Here is a 15,723-nt window from a genome sequence, read left to right as displayed (position 1 = left end):
TGTGTATTGGAATGACGTAACCACCGTGGGGGATTCACCATTGGCACCAATCAGGACCCCGCTATAATTCAAGTGATTCCAGGGCCATCACGTACTCCAGGCCCACCTCCAGCCCAGAAGGGCCCCAGATTGGAGCTCAGGTCCTCTGACTCCAAAGCCAGCTCTTTATGTACGGGCTGGAATCCCACCCCTGCTGTTCACTGTCTCTGTCTCTCTCTCACACTTTTTCTCTAGTTTTCTCCTCTCTCTCCCCCTGCTTCTTCCTCTGTAAGATGCAAAGGTTGGACCTGATGTCCTGAGTTCCCTGCTGGTTCTAAATGTTTTCCCTGGGAACTCCAGACTCTCAGCCTGTTTTCTCTCATCTCCACAGGAGTGACCGGGCCCGGTGGATCACTGCCCTGGAGTATAAGGGAAACCAGGAGCAAGGCCTAGCCAGTAAAGGAGGTGAGAATCGGGCTCGGGAGGGAGGACGAATCCAGGCGGGGGCGAGCCGCTCGGCCTCCTCCGTGCAGCTGGAGTGCATAATTCTGGCTCTTGCTGATAGGAGCTTTCAGCAGGTGGGAGTTAGGGAGTGGAGGAACTCAGATTCTTCAGAGATGAAGCAGAGGGCTGGATGCTTTTGTTGGAGCAGGAATCTGGGGGGTGAGGGTCTCAGGGCTGGTTCTGGTTCTGCCTTCAGCTGTAAGGAAAACAGAGATTCCCCTTCCCCCCCGCCACACCTCGGTTGGATCTGAGAACATCTGCCACTGCTCAGCCTCCCAGAGAGAGCCCTAGTTTAACTCTGCTCAGATCTTTGGGAGGGTCTGTGTGTCTGTAAACACACCTGTTTGTCTGTGAATGGGGGGAGGGCTCAGTGCAGGTCTGTGAGCAGGCATTTAACACTTTCTCCCCCCGGATACTCTCTCTTCTCTGCATTGCTGTGACTAGTGGTTCTCACCCAGCCTGTCTGACCTCTTGTTCCTTCTCAGTCTTTTTTCCTGAATCTTCATGTCACTCCCATTAACTGTGGGGTCAGGGATCCTTGGGCCTGCTTTGCTTTTCTGTCTATACTCTCTCACCTGGTGATCCCACCAGCTCCCATGGGACCGAGAGGATTCCCCAGGCCAGCCAGTTCCTGTCTCCTGGGCCCGAATTCCAGTCCATCACCAACTGCCAACCAGACATTTCAAATGAGACATCCCTAGACGTGTCTCGGGCTCCACTTGTCCAAACCCACCTGTCTTTCACACACCCCTATTTCTGCCAAAGACCCCACCAGCCTCCCAGTTACCCACATACACATGACCTCAGGATCATTCTCAATTTCTCACTCTCCCTCACCCGACATACTCCCTCAGTTACCCCATCTCTTGCATGTTTTCCCTTCTATCTACTCACATAGCTAGTTCAGGCCTTCATTTTCCACCTGAACTATTGTAATATCATACTAACTGGTATCCCTGCCTTCTATCCCCAACGCAGACCTAACACGAAACAGGTCTGACCATTGACCCCTGCTCAATAAATTCCAGTGACTCCTATGACCTCTGGGGTCAAATCAAGACTCTCTTGTTTGTCATTTAAAGTTCTGCCTAATCACGTCTCCCCTCCATATACACTATGGTCCTGCCAAACTGGTCTTCTTAATGTGTCCCTTTCATAATGATGTATCTCCCACCTCTGCCTTTGCATGGGCTGTGCCCTCAGCCCGGCATGCTCTCCCCCTCACCTCCATCTGTCAGACTTCTTAGCTTCCCTGAGGGCTCAGTTCAACAACCACCTTCTCCAGGCAGCCTTGCCTAATCCCCCAGGAAAGACACATCCCCATTTTGGTATATATTTATCCGTGTATGTGTTGTCACCCTCAATACAGGGACTTTTTCCTTTTTGTTTCTGCCACCCACCCAGTACCCAGATAATGCCAGGACAACAATGGGTGTTTAATAAGTGCTTATTAATGCAATAATTGACAGTCATGAGTCTCTGTGTACCTGTGTCCCTCTTTTAAGTCAGATGTCTTTCTTGACCTCCCCTCTGCATAGGGTTAGACAGAAGGAGGCTTCCCGAAGCAAGAAACTGGGGACAAAGCAAGGAAGGGAGATCTCAGCTTGGGAGGCCATCAGTAAGCCAGGAGATGCTCCCTGGGCGCCCTCTGCCGGCCCCGCAGTGTGGAGCACGTCCCAGAGCTTGGCCCCACTCTCCCACCAGAACCATAAAGCTGAGGTGGCCAGAGGGGACCGGGGCTGCCCACCAAGAGCAGGACCCGGGAGGAGGAGACCCACCAAGAGCAGGACCCGGGAGGAGGAGATAGCTACTGTCTGAGCAAGACTGGAATCTCCCTTAGCTGCAGGCCTGTTCTCTCCTCCAGGTTCCAGGCTTGAGGGCTCTGGTGGCTGGAGCACAGCCCCGGCTTCCCAAGGGGGGCCCCTTGGTACCAAAATTCTTTCCTCCAAGGCAGAGGTGAGGGGAAGGGGGAAGCGGCCCCTCCTCTCCTATGGACCCCACCTAGGCAGACAGGGGTCAGGAAGAAGCATCTGACTGCCCCAAATCCCTTCTTTTTCTTCTGTGACCAAGGGTTTTTCCTTCCCTCCTCTTCTTTCCTCTCTCCCTACCTCCCTCCTCTCTCTCCTTCCTTGCCTTCATCTCTTTTCCCTTCCATATTTGTCCCCTGTCCTCTTCTCCCCCTCCAATTTTCTGGCTCTGGCAGTCAGGGCCCATTGCAGAGGCTCAGGGAAGCCCCGACCCCATTCTTTTCCCTGTTTATACAACCTGAGTGACTCATCTCCATCCTTGTCCTCAGATCTGCACCAGGTGGAGATCACCAAGGCCTATTTTGCCAAACAGGCCGATGAGATCACCCTCCAACAGGCAGACGTGGTCCTGATCCAGCAGCAAGAGGACGGTGAGAGTCTAATGGATGGGCCCCAATGGGCCAGCTTAGAAAAACTTCCCAGAATGTCACGCAGCCGAGCTGAGTGCCTCTCTTTACAAGCAGATGCACCTTGGGGCAAATATTGTGTCAACTGGATCCTGAGAGTTATTGATAATTGCCCACACTTCTATAGGGCTTGGGGTTTATAAACTGCTTTTCTTATGGCAAACCTCTGAGATAGGTGGTACAAGTGTTATTGTCCCCATTTTACAGATGGGGAAACTGAGACTTAGATGAATTAACTTGTCCAAGATCGAATTTGGGAACTTGAAATCATGCTCAATCATTCTCTAATCCCCTTTCTGAGATGTCTTTAATAGGGAAGTCCCCTAGATTCCCTGATCCATATGGGGACCCAAAGCATTTTAGGATGGTACCAAGAGCTGACCGACCATGCCAGTGGCCTCCCCATTACCTGCCTCCACTCTGTCCAAACACTCAGGAATGAGCTCTTTCTACTATTTTTTTTAAACAGGCTGGTATTATGGAGAGCGTCTGCGTGATGGAGAGATTGGCTGGTTCCCCGAGGACTATGCCCGAGCCATCACCAGCAGAGTGGCCGTGGAGGGCAATGTGCGCAGGCTGGAACGACTTAGGGTAGAGACAGATGTGTAGACAACTCACCAGAGCCTTCTCAGGCTTTCCAAGTTTCTTGTCTAGGTGCAAGAGTTTCACAAGAGATGATGGGTTCCCTATCAGAGTTTGCAACTGGTGCCTGTGAGCCTGTGAAGCCTTTCCAGGGAGTCTCTAGGGTTCCAGTCAGCCCTCTCTTCACCAGGAATAGGAGGGAGGGCACCCTTTCCCATTACCCTTTTCCCTGGGCCAATCTTTGTTCCAATTTTGAGAAGCCTGGGCATATCTGGTTGGTCCTCAGTTTGCCCCTGTTTTGTTGATGTTTTGCCCCCTCTCTGAGCTCCAGGCTACCCCAAATTAACTTGAAGTAAGGCCACTTTAGGTGGGCCAAAAGGTGCCCCTGTAGGTATATCCAATAACAATGCCCCTGTCTTCTCACCCAGTACCACCTGTCACACATCCCAACCATGGCCTTAAAGAGGAAATGCTTAATCCCTTCCAAAGGACTGGGGATTTTAGGCCATCCTTATTACAGCTTCTCAACCCAGCCCTCCTCTGTCACCTGCACTCCCATTTTCATCGGCCCAGCAATGATCTGCCTTTGTCCCTCCTTCTCGTGGCCTCCGGGTCCTACTAGGTGGGTGTGGGGGGGCACAGAAGGACTTGAAAGCCCCTGGCGCTGACTCTGAGGGACCAGGGAAGGAGCACTGGACTGTACATTGTTGTATATTGTGTTTGTCTGAGAAATATAAAAGTCATTAAAATTATTTCATTAAAACCCGCTGTTTCTTTACTGTAGGAAGGGACCTTGTGTCCTGAGGTCCTATAACCCAGAATCCTAAGGTTCCTGTAAACCTCAATCACTCTCCAAGTGCCTGGATTCCAAGGTTCTCAGCTTTTGCATCTCAGAGCCTGGAACCACTGACCTACATCTCAAAGCTTGGACCTTAGAAGGAGAATGTCCAGAGTTTTCTGAATCTGGGACTCCTGAGTCTAGACTTCTAGATCCATGTAGCCATCCACCTTTCGATGATACAGAACCCTGCCCAATTTTCCCATGACCTAGAATCATCCTGTCACTCAAAGCCTAGAGATCTAGAACTCTGAGATACCACCTTAGGCTCATGGCATCTAGAACCTTTGGCAGCCCAGTTTGGGCCCAGAGTTATGCTCCAAAGGTTCTGAATTCCCAAAGTGTCCAAGATGCTAGGTGTCAGTTTCCTCGTTGGTAAAACAAGTAGTTTGGAGTTTGGCCTAGATGGCCTCTAGAGACCCTTTTAGCTCTGAGTCTGATTGTGCGAGCCAGAGAATCTTAGAGATGGAACCTTAGAGGTCACCTACAACCACCTTCACTTTATCGATGAGGAAACTGAGGCCTGGACAGGTAAAATGAATTCCCCAAGGTCACACAACATGGTAACAGAGTTGGGATTAGAAGCCAAGTCTACCACTCCCTCCCCCGAACGTCTCATTTCAAGGTTCTAGGCTCACAAGGATCTAACTTTTCCGCCAGCAAGACGTTCCCTCATAAGAATCACACCAAACAAACCAAAAAGTGTCTTTCCTTTAACTTAGTGAGTTTTACACAGTGCTGGGCCCCCTTTGGCATGGAGCCCTTACAGTACACATCGGTTGGCCGGCTGATATATAAAGGGAGGGCACGGTTGTGCCCACTCAGCTGAAAACAGAACACTCGATCCACCCCAGGATGGAGTCGGGGGGACGCCTTTAGCACAGAGTAGAAGAAGCAAAGAGGCCACTGTCTGGGGCTCTATATATCCCTTCCAGTGACTCCCAGGAGCACCAGGCCTGCCCCCACCCCCACCCCCCAGAACCTGACTTTGTACAGCTGCCCATAAATATCTTTACATAAATACATATTGGACTATATTTCCAGGTAAACAGGGAACTGCCCCCAGAACAGGACAGGGTGGGGCTGGAACTGTCCAGTAGCCATCGGTCCCTTTGGTTAACACCAGGTGAAGCCTGCTGGTAGATTGCAGGGGAGAGCCAGAAACAAACAGGCCAAGCCCAGAAGCCATCTCCTTGTCCTCTGAGCGGCTTGGAGCGCCCTTCACGGGCTGTGGCTGGTGGGGCTTGATGGGTGTTCCTTAGAACACAATTGTTCCTGGTTGAGTCAGTGCCTTTGGGACTGTCCTGGCCACCAGCCCGACACAGGGAGCTTAAGGCGGACCTTTCTGTGGCCATCCCTCCTTGGCCTGAGCCCGAGGAGCTGTCAGTCCATCCTTAAGCCTCTTGGTGGGGGAACTGAGACCCCAGGAGTGGCAAGTTATAAAGCATCGTAGTCACCACAGCCACACCAGCAGCATCAGAGAGAACGCTGGTTCAAAAAGATAAAACGATGGCTATGATGGAACCAGTCGACCCATGGTTTCCCGAGGATTTTTCGTCGCTCACATACAGTGACACTGGAAGGATGGGCAGGGCCAGGGGAGGAAGGGTGGGTAGCAGTGGAAGACAGAGGCTGGGGGCTAATGTTTTGCTGGCTGTGGGCTGAATCTGGGAGGTGATCTGTAGGATGAAGGACGTGAAGCCACTGATAACAGAAGGAGAAAGGAAAGACAAAATGAGTCTGAGAAGTGATTGAGAAGCCTCTAGGTGGTTAGTAATATGGGGAAGAAAGAGGCAGATGAAGGATCATTTCCTGCCTGTAGCAACTTAACCCCAGTAAGATGGTGACCAAGTCCTGAAAGTAACACAAAATTAGCAGCTTTTTCTCTACAGAAAACATGTCTACAGTGGAGCTAAAGAGCTCACGTTGGGTTGGCGATAGAACATATAAATGGTCAAATGGTAATTTGAGGAGTGGGCAAGCTCTACCAGTTAAGGGGACCAGGGAATGGAAGGGTGACTGGGCTGATGTCTTAACGAGCCATGTTTAACACCACTCCCCTTTACTCTGTTTGCAGTGGCCTTGCCAGACACAGGGGCTACCTGTATGGGATCAAGTAGGGTTGCTGTGAGGGTTCCATCAGACCCAAAGATCAGATTTAAGAGTTGGAAGGGACCTCCGAAGCCTTGGAGTCTTCCCCTACATTTTACAGATGGGGAAAACAAGGCTGAGGGATGAGGTGAACTGCTATGTCCCGGATCAAATGTCTGAGTCTGGACTGAAACCCAAGTCTTCTCAACTCCAAGCCTGGCACTCAATTCATTGCACCCCCTAGCTGCTACTCAGTAGATGTAGGATCACTGAATAGTATTTGGCTGAGAGGCATGTGGGAGATTTGGCAAAGGGAGGAGGGAAGCCCCATCTCTGAAATGGGTTTGGGCTTCCAACAGCGTTTATATTTTGTTTGCCTTTTTAACAAGGCCTAGCTTTATGGTTATCAGTCCAGGACAGCAGGAATTTGGGGCACCTTGGGAATCTAAAGCCTCCCCTGCCTGACCCACTCTGTGAGTGCATTGGGTTTTAACAGATTCTCAGAGTTGGGGGCTTAAGCTTCCCCTCAGCCTCCACCCTCTTCCCCCCGTCCCTGTGCAGGCAGACGCAGTAACCAGAGCATCTTGAGTTCATTGTGAGAGAAACCAAAGAGGTTCAAAGCAGATCCCCTTACCTGGGTCGAAGACTTGGGACTTGCTGGCTGGGAGCTGTGGGGGGCCACCTGGAAGATGACCACAACAGAAAGAGGGGGATGGGTGAACATGATGCTTTGTGCTCTGGCTTCTACTGTTCCCACTCTGGACACACCAGTTTAGAACGGGGTGAGGAGGGCAAGAGTCAGCCTCCAAACTGGCAAAGATCACCACATCACCAAACTCCATCCAGATCCCTGGATCATTTTCCCTTCATTGAAAAAACAAGCCTCTCCTCTCTTTCCCCTCTCTTTTTGACATCCAAATCTCACCAGTGTGGGAGAATGGAAAGAATGATGCATTTGGGGTCAGAGGACCTGGGTTCAAATTGTGCATCAGCCACTGTGACCTTCACCAAATCACAACCTTCCCAGGCTCATTTCTACATTAAATGAGGGACCTGGATTCAGTGGCTTCTGGAGGCCCTTCCAGCTCTAAAGCTATGGTCTTCCTTCTCTTTGCCTCAGTTTCCTCATTTGTAAAATGAGGGATTGGCCTCGATGGCCTCAGAGGTCTATGACCAATAACCCACTGACACTTCTCTTAATGGACTCTAGGCCCAGCCTCCAGACTTGGGCTGCTCTCCTGTCTGGAATTCTCTCCCTCTATCTCTCTCTTGGCTTCCTTTGAATCTCAACCAAGACCCCATGTCCAAGAAGCCTTGCCCAGGCCTCCCAAACCTCAGGGGCTGCCCTGCAGTTATCTCCAGGACATCCTGACATCTCTTTTGCACCTGACTGCACTTTGTCTCCCCTGTTAAACTGTGAGCTCCTTGAGAGCAGGGGCTGTCTGTTTTTTTACTTTTTTTGTGGGGAGGGGAGATTCTAAACACTGCACAGTATCTAGCATATAATAGGAGCCTAATAAATGCTTGCTGGTTTGTTTCCTTGTCAGAAATTGAGTAGGTTGGACAATCAGGGCTTCTTATATTCTTTCCACACAGCCCCTAATTGGAGTAGCAACCAATGGCCTCTGACTTCCCTAAAGGCCCAGATCTATGAAGCTTTGAACTGTATCCAAGTGCAGCAATTAGGGAAGAAGGAAAGGGAGCAAGCATTCATTATGCACCTACTACATACCAGTATCATGCTTTACAAATACTCTTATTTGATTCTCACAATGACCCTGGGAGGTAGGTTTTCTTATTATACCCACTTTACAATTGAGGAAACTGAGGCAGGCAGGTTAACTAACTTGCCCAGGGACCCACAGCTAGTAAGTGTCTGAGGCTGGATTTGAACTCAGGTCTTCCTGATTCCAGGCCCAGTATTTTGTCCACTGTGCCATTAATACCTTCATTTATGCAGATCATGGCCCATATAACTGAGGCAGCTAAGAGAGTGACTTGCCCAGGGTCACACAGCTACTAAATATCAGAGGTGAGATTTTAATCTCCTTCCTCCTCAACTCAAAGCCCTGCACTCCATATACTATACTACACGGTTTCTGTATGTGTCTGTGTGTATACTGTAAATATATGTACACATGCCTATACTTTGTGCTTACCCCACTATTTAATCCAAGCCCTGTGTCCAATTAAATCCTTCAGCTAAGGGGCGCAGTGGATAGCGTGCTGACTTGGAGTCAGAAAGACCCAAATGCAAATCTGGCCTCAGATACTTCTTAGCTGTGTGACCTTGAACAAGTCACTTAACCTCTGTTTGCCTCAGTTTCCTTATCTATAAAATAAGGACAATATTAGCTCCTGCCTCCCAGGGTTGTGAGGATCATAAGAAATAATAGTAAAGCTTTAACACATAGTGTGGTGCTAGATAGAGGTCACATATTGCTAATACTACTACTACCACCCCCACCATGATGACCACCACCACTACTAATATTATCCTGGGGGCATTCCTGCCATGGAGAGATCACACCATACTCAAAGGGGTATAGGCATCATTAGGATATGTGCCTCTTAGTATGACATCATGTGTAAAATATATATACTGTACAGACCTAACTCACAGAAGTACTGGCAGCAAACTGACCCTTCGTAAACCTTCAGAAACGAAAGGGACCCTATTTCTGCATTTCTTTGCTTGGTGTCCAATAGTTTGTGGCAGCAATACCAGATATAACCAGTATAACCAGTAGATGTCGCTGCTTTAACATGATTTCTGTTCCCATCAGCAGGGAGAAAGCAGAAACCCCAAGAGATTCCAATCTCACCTTGCTTGCCCTTTGTGGTTATAGCAAGGGTTCTTCTTAACCTTTCTGGGTGTCACAGACCCCTCTGGCCAATGGTGAAGCCCATGGGCCCCCGCTCAGAATCATGGTTTTAAATGCATAAAATATATTAGGCTTACAAAGGAAACCGATTATATTTAAATAAAGATGTGAATGTTTTTCCACATCCAAGCTTACAGACTTCCTGAGATCCCTCCAAAGATCCCTTGGGGGGTTCAGAACCCCTGGACCATAGGGTTCTAGATCTAGGGCTGGTAGGCACGTCAGAAGCCATCTAGTTCACTCCTCTCACCTGATGTTTGTTGATGTCAACAGTAAAGTGCTCTCTGTTGCCAAGCACCAGAGATACAAACACAGCAAAAAGCCAGTCCCTGCCCTCGAGAAGCTTACACTATAATGGGGGAAAACAGTCCTCATGGACCTGTGTAGATCAGATAATTTACCTGAGGTCACTCGGGCAAGTAAGGGTCTGAGGCAGACATTGAATCCAGGTGGTCTTGACTCCAAGCCTACTGTCTGCTCCACCATGCTGTCTCCTAATACAGCCATGGACTACTGGTGTGTTGGTTATGTTAACTACTTACTAGCTGTGTGACCCTGAGCAAGTCACTTAACCCTGCTTGCCTCGCCAAAAAAAAAAAAGACCATATAGAGCCAGATTCCATTCCCAGCATCCTTGGATATGTTAAGAAGCAACATCCCATCAATTTTCTGCCCTCTGGTCTGGTGGGTAGCACTCTGGACTTGGGAGTCTGGAAGACCAGAGTTCAAATATCACCAGCTGGGACCATTTCCTATCTGTGTGATCATGGGCGAGGCTTTTTACCTTCTCCTCTAAAGCTCCCTTCCATCTACTCTCCGTAGCTTGGGTATATGTACCTATTAATGTATATATTGTCTCCCCATGAGAATGGCGGCTGCTCAGTTGGGGACAGAACTGGAGGGAAAAAAATATGCTTGTTCATTGGGAAAAAAATTTTTTCCAAAAAAGCAAAATGTAAGCTTTTTGAGAGCAGGGATTGTTTTTGCCTCTCTTTGTAACCTGATGCCACAGTGCCTGGGACATGTCATCGCTCGATTGACCTTTCTGAGCCTTGGTTTCCTCCTCGGTTAAATGGGGCGAATGACAGTAGCTACTTCACAAGGCTTCTTAGGAAACTCACATCACTACTGATAACATGTGCAAAGTGCTTTGTGACCCTTAAAACGCTATAAAAGTGAGTTGTTGTCCTTATTTCTGTTATCATCGAGATGTGAATCAAACGGGGCTCCCTCAGTGCCCTGCCCGGCCTTGCCTTCACAGGCTCTGGAGTAAGGAAGGCCTCCCACACTGAAATGAGTCCCTGGGGCCTGGCTGGGGGAGATAGGGTGGAACAGGAGCAAATCCAGCCAAACGGTTATAAAATTCACATCTTGCCCAAATCAAAGCCCATCTGCTTTTGTGGGTATTGGCAGGAGGGTTCACTTTTGCCGTAGAGTGCACATGACCTATGCCGGCTATTTACAGGCTGGGCTCGGGGCTGGGGATGGGAGGGACTGAGGCTCCAGCTTTCGCCAAAGAGCGTCTCCAGGCTCTGCAGCTGGGGTGGAGGAGGACAGGACCAGGAAGGTGGAAACAGACCATTAGGCCTCATTGTACAGACCGAGAACCGTGGTATGGGAGCAGCTATGATTCTTTAACCCTCGATCTGCCACTTGCTAGCATGTAGTCTGGGTTCCACAAGTCTGTGAAATGATGAATTCTCAGCTGTGGGAGACTGATCCTGGCAAGGAATCATAGGTTCAGACTGAGGGGCCTTAAGTCCAAACTTCTCATTCTAGAGATGGGGACACTGAGGCACAGAGAGGTTAAAGTGACTTGCCCGGGGTCACACAGAGGCACATATGCCTGCTGGGATTTGAACCCAAGTATTCCTGAGTCCACAGCTAGGGATCTGTAAGTTCCCTTCATATTATATTCTGAACAATCCTGGCCCAGAATCTGGAGACCTGGGTTTGAATTCCGAGGAGAGACACTAGCTCTGTGACCATGAGCAGGTCACCTGTATTCCTGGTGCCTAACATTTAGTAGGTGCTTAATAAATGCTCATTGATCAACGACTATGTTCGCTTACCTCTCTGAGACTCAGTTTCTTCATTTGTCAAAGTGTTACTAATACTTAGGATTAGAGACAGAGACAGAAGATAGATCTAATCTAGAGATTATCTAGTCCAGCACTGAGGCTGTGACTTCACCCCAGAGCACAAAGGGTGGCAGAGATGGGATTTGAACTCAGGTCCCTAGATGCCAAATCCAGCATGGAGCTACCCATCTCACAGGGCTGTTGTGAGAAGAGCTCTGCACAGAATTTAAGCAGCCACCAGACCCCAGGCTGGGTACTGACATACTCAGATTCTAGGCTCTGCCACCGACCTGCTGTGTGACTGTAGGTAATTCTCTTCCCTCTCTGTGCCTCAGTTAAATGATACTTACAGAAGGGACATTCTACAGTGATCATCAATCACGGGCTTCATCAGCCTTTATTAAATACTGACTTTGTGCCAAATTTTGGGCTAGCTGAGAAATGAAAAACCTTGAGTTTTAAAAACCTGTTCTAAAAGGTTCCCGTCTAAATCCCAGAGCCGGCTCCCCTTGCCTCTCCCTTGGGGAGGCCCTTCACCTCTGGGGGCCTCAGTTGCCTTATCTGTAAAATGAGGGAGTCAGATCAGGAGACCCTTGAGGTCCCTTCCTGGAAGGCCAGAGAGCCCAGAACAAAGCAGAGAGAACACCTGTTTGTGACCATGTTAAGAAGAAACAGACTCACCTTCTCGACATGTGGGTCCAATGTAGCCTCCCATGCAGACACACTGGCCATTGAGGGTGTTACAGTGAGAGCTCCCCTCACAGCCACAGCTCAGGGTGCAGCCAGGGCCAAAGCGATTTCCCCTGCATTCTGGGGAGGCCAAGCAGAAGGTACTCAGATTCTGGGGCTTTAGAGCTATTTTCTGTCCCCATCAATGGTCTATTTTAAACCATATTTAGGAATTTTTTACACCACTGGAAATTCAAACCAGGGTAGAGATGAAAGGAGAAGTGCATGGTGGGCACACACATGGCAAGGAGGTACCACAGAAGAGAAGGAGGGCAAAGGATGATGCAAAAGAGGATGGATCAATCACTTTCTGTGGTAGCAAAGAACTAGAAACAAAGGAGGCATTCATCGACTGAGAAAGAGCTACAGGAACAGAATGGAATTGTGTTGGAAGAATGGTGTTATAAGAAGCGACCAACTTGGATACAAAGAAGCCTGGGAAGACTTGTATGAACTGATGCAAAAGGAAGTAAGCAAAACCAGGAAACAATGACAACAGAAATGGGAGCAGCCATGAAACCACTGAAATTGAAAGTTATGAAATTAAAATGACTCAGAAGAAGTAATGGGAGGAAACCCCTCGCTTGTTTCTTGGCAGAGGTACGAGCCACAAGGGTAGGATCCTACATAGGATGTCGTTTTTTTCAACAGGGGGATGTGCTTCACTGAATTTTTTTCTTTTAAAAAATCATTATTTTAAAGGATTGCTTTCTGGGTGTGGGTGAGGACATGGATATTGTAGTAAAGGTATCTATAAGATTTTCTTTTTAAAAAAACGATGAGTCAGTCATGTGGTGAAAGTGAAGGATGACCAATGGATAATCTTCATGTTCACTGGTATCTTTTCACTCTCAAGGGAAATCAAGGCAAGGCCAACAATACATTGAATGAACTCCCTTGTGGCAAAATTTTGGAAGTTCCTGGACAAGAATGGCATATAATGGGCAGGCATGTAATCCATAACCTTTGAAGGCATGACCACAGATTCAGACAAGTGTTTCTGTCTTCTTATCAACTGGATGCTAAGCTCTATCATTTCAGCATTGCTAAAGGAATGCAAGCTCTAATTCTGTACCTTCTAAATTTGGCACCCTGGGACAAAGGCTTGGTGACCCTGTCCTGGTTATGGCCCTGCATGCCTGGAAATTTTGAAGGGTTTTGTGAGTTCAAAAATAGGAGACCCAACCACAAAGAGCTGCTTGAGCCTAAAGGCCCTAGCAGAGACTAAAGGGATCCAGCACAAAAGCCTATTTCTGGGTCTATTAGAAAAAATGGGGAAGAGGGTCAAGAGATGGGGTTCTGGCCCTCGTTCTCCCACTGACCATGTAATTTTTGGCTGGTTACTTCATCTCCATGCCTCTATTTTCATGTCCTTAAAATGAGGCTATTCAAACCCACCTGACCTACCATAGGAGGACAGTGTGGGCAGTAAGGAGAAAATCAGGAGAGAGGGGGCGTGAAAAGTGATCAGTACTTGGGAATTGGAGCAGTAATAAAAACATCTACCTAGGCCAATGAATCCAGATCTGAAGGTCTGTGGTTAAAGAAGTCGCGTGCTAGAGACTTTCACCCCTCAACACCCCCACACTGTGGGACGGCATTCTCTCCCTGGGTTTGTCCCCCCACCCCTGCACTCACCCAGGTCACACTTGGCTCCCATCCTCCCTGGCGGGCAGAGGCACTGGCCACTGGCTGGGTCACATGGCACATCCCCCTCACAGTCACAAGCCTGGCGGCAGCCAGCTCCAAACATCCCTGGCTCACATCCTGAAAGGGAGGGGGAAGCAGAGTTGAGGGGTCAGCCCAGGCAGCCCTGCCTGTCCAAGGCTCAGGCACCCTCCCCCATCACCAAAGGATGAGTTTCAGTAAATCCCCCATTGGAGAGAAGGCCCAGCTGCTGCCACAATGCACATGGTGCTGGGTGGGCAGGTGGTCCTTGTGGGCCTGGGCACATTTCCAGAGTCTCTGCTGCCGTTTTAGAGGGAAGGGCAAGGTCATGCAGGCAGTGACAACCAAGGAATCCCATTCAATTCAATCCAAGGGGCATTTATGAAGCACCTACCAGATGCCAGCCCCCCTGCTAGGTACAGAGGACATAGAAATGACCCAGCCCTGTCCCTGTCAACGAGGTTACCTTCCACTATGGCGATATCAGTTGTAAAGTGTTTTGGAAACCCTCAGAGAGATGGATTTACTTCAATCCAACCAGGATTTATTAATGATAACAAGTTATTCATTAGTTCTGTGACAAGTAAGAGGCAGCATGAAGCAGTGGAGAGAGTGTTGGCCTAGCCACGAGGAAGTTCTGGGTTCAGGACCAGCCTCTGACAAACACAGGCTGTGTGGCCCTGGGCAAGTCACTTGTCTTCTCAGTTCCAGTGGCAATAAGAGCGACGACGATAATAATAGCAGCTGACACTTATAATGTACTTACGATATGCCAAGGACTAGGGAAAGTGCTTCACAAATAATTATCCCACCGAATCCTTACAACAACCCCGGAAGATAGAGTTATTATCATCCCCATTCTACAGATGCAGAAACTGAGGCAAACAGGCTAGGTGACTAACCCAGGATCGCATTACTAGTGTCTCGAGTCCCTGACTCAAGGCCTGTAATCTGGAATCTTAAATAGCTTTCTCTTTGTTGTCTTTGCATCCATGGTACCCAGCAAAGTGCCTGGCATACAGCAAGCGCTCAATAAAGGCTTGTGGGTTGGTTGATTGACTTCAAGAGTCAACTAGGGTGACTAGACTCGATACCAATGGACCTAGCGGAGAGCCAGCAGAGCGAGGCTGCCAGGCGCCCCTTATGGCATCCGGGGCCTAGGATGCAGGAGGCCAGGCCTCAGGAAAGGTACTTACCTTTCTCACAGAACTGACCCTGGAAGCCGGAGGGGCACAGACACTGGCCAGTGAGCGGGTGGCACAGGGCTCCTTGGTGACAGTCACAAACCTCCTGGCAGCCAGCCCCGTGGAAGCCAGGGGGACATGCTGAGGGAAGAGGCCCCCCCAGAAGGGCCCAAAGCAATTAAAATGGGCCATGCGGACAGAATCCTCTCCCGCCATCTTGGGGCCAGGAGAGCTCCCAAGCAGACTCTGCTCTAGCAAAGCCCTCCAGACCAGGCCTGCTTGGTGAAGACCAGTAATATGGGCTGACACGCTAAAGTGGTCCCCACTTAACTGCACGGAGGATTTCAGTGGAGGCACAAGGGTTTCTGGCATTGCTAGTTGGAAAGCAACCCCCAAATCCTACTGTTCTTGACCTCATTCTGGGCATCCTTGAAGATCTCTGACTGGCCTTCTTAGCCTAGTACTGATGACAGCATGTGGTGGAGATGAGGCCAAGACCCTAAAAGACAGATCTCCAAGGGTAGGGACCTCAGTAGCTCCCTGGTCTGATTCATACCTAAACAAAAATCCCTTCCACAACGTCCCTAACAAGTGGGCATCCAACCTTAGCCTTCAAGTGATTAAAGAAGGGAGGGGGTACTTAGATCCCCCATGGGTCAGGTGACATCTGTCTGCCCCCTATTATACAATGTCCAGCCACTGCCCTGGCATGTGCTCACTGTCCGCAGGTAGGCTGGGCAGAACCCAG

The 15,723-nt window shown here is 49.3% G+C and overlaps 2 protein-coding genes across 9 annotated transcripts in view; one reads left to right on the top strand and one right to left on the bottom strand.

The window, feature by feature from the left end:
* The window catches only part of ARHGEF16 (Rho guanine nucleotide exchange factor 16), a 71,503-nt gene extending 67,241 nt beyond the window's left edge, over nucleotides 1-4,262 (top strand). For all 4 annotated transcript variants that reach the window (XM_069079597.1, XM_069079599.1, XM_069079598.1 and 1 more), the window contains 3 exons: nucleotides 371-444; nucleotides 2,780-2,881; nucleotides 3,387-4,262. In XM_069079597.1, coding sequence (XP_068935698.1) covers nucleotides 371-444; nucleotides 2,780-2,881; nucleotides 3,387-3,526 — 316 coding nt within the window. In that variant the 3' untranslated portion in view covers nucleotides 3,527-4,262. The remainder of the gene's footprint in view (nucleotides 1-370; nucleotides 445-2,779; nucleotides 2,882-3,386) is intronic.
* A 775-nt stretch (nucleotides 4,263-5,037) lies between these two features.
* The window catches only part of MEGF6 (multiple EGF like domains 6), a 372,060-nt gene continuing 361,374 nt past the window's right edge, over nucleotides 5,038-15,723 (bottom strand). For all 5 annotated transcript variants that reach the window (XM_069079590.1, XM_069079592.1, XM_069079591.1 and 2 more), the window contains 5 exons: nucleotides 14,988-15,116; nucleotides 13,762-13,890; nucleotides 12,076-12,204; nucleotides 7,063-7,110; nucleotides 5,038-6,041 (listed from right to left, as the gene is read on the bottom strand). In XM_069079590.1, coding sequence (XP_068935691.1) covers nucleotides 5,977-6,041; nucleotides 7,063-7,110; nucleotides 12,076-12,204; nucleotides 13,762-13,890; nucleotides 14,988-15,116 — 500 coding nt within the window. In that variant the 3' untranslated portion in view covers nucleotides 5,038-5,976. The remainder of the gene's footprint in view (nucleotides 6,042-7,062; nucleotides 7,111-12,075; nucleotides 12,205-13,761; nucleotides 13,891-14,987; nucleotides 15,117-15,723) is intronic.

Source organism: Petaurus breviceps, unplaced genomic scaffold (assembly GCF_028583685.1).
Source record: "Petaurus breviceps papuanus isolate PSGF00001 unplaced genomic scaffold, PetGlider_PUasm1.0 91041, whole genome shotgun sequence".
NCBI lineage: Eukaryota > Metazoa > Chordata > Mammalia > Diprotodontia > Petauridae > Petaurus > Petaurus breviceps.
Note: the sequence above shows the minus strand (reverse complement) of the source record. Positions and strands in the feature narration are given on the sequence as shown.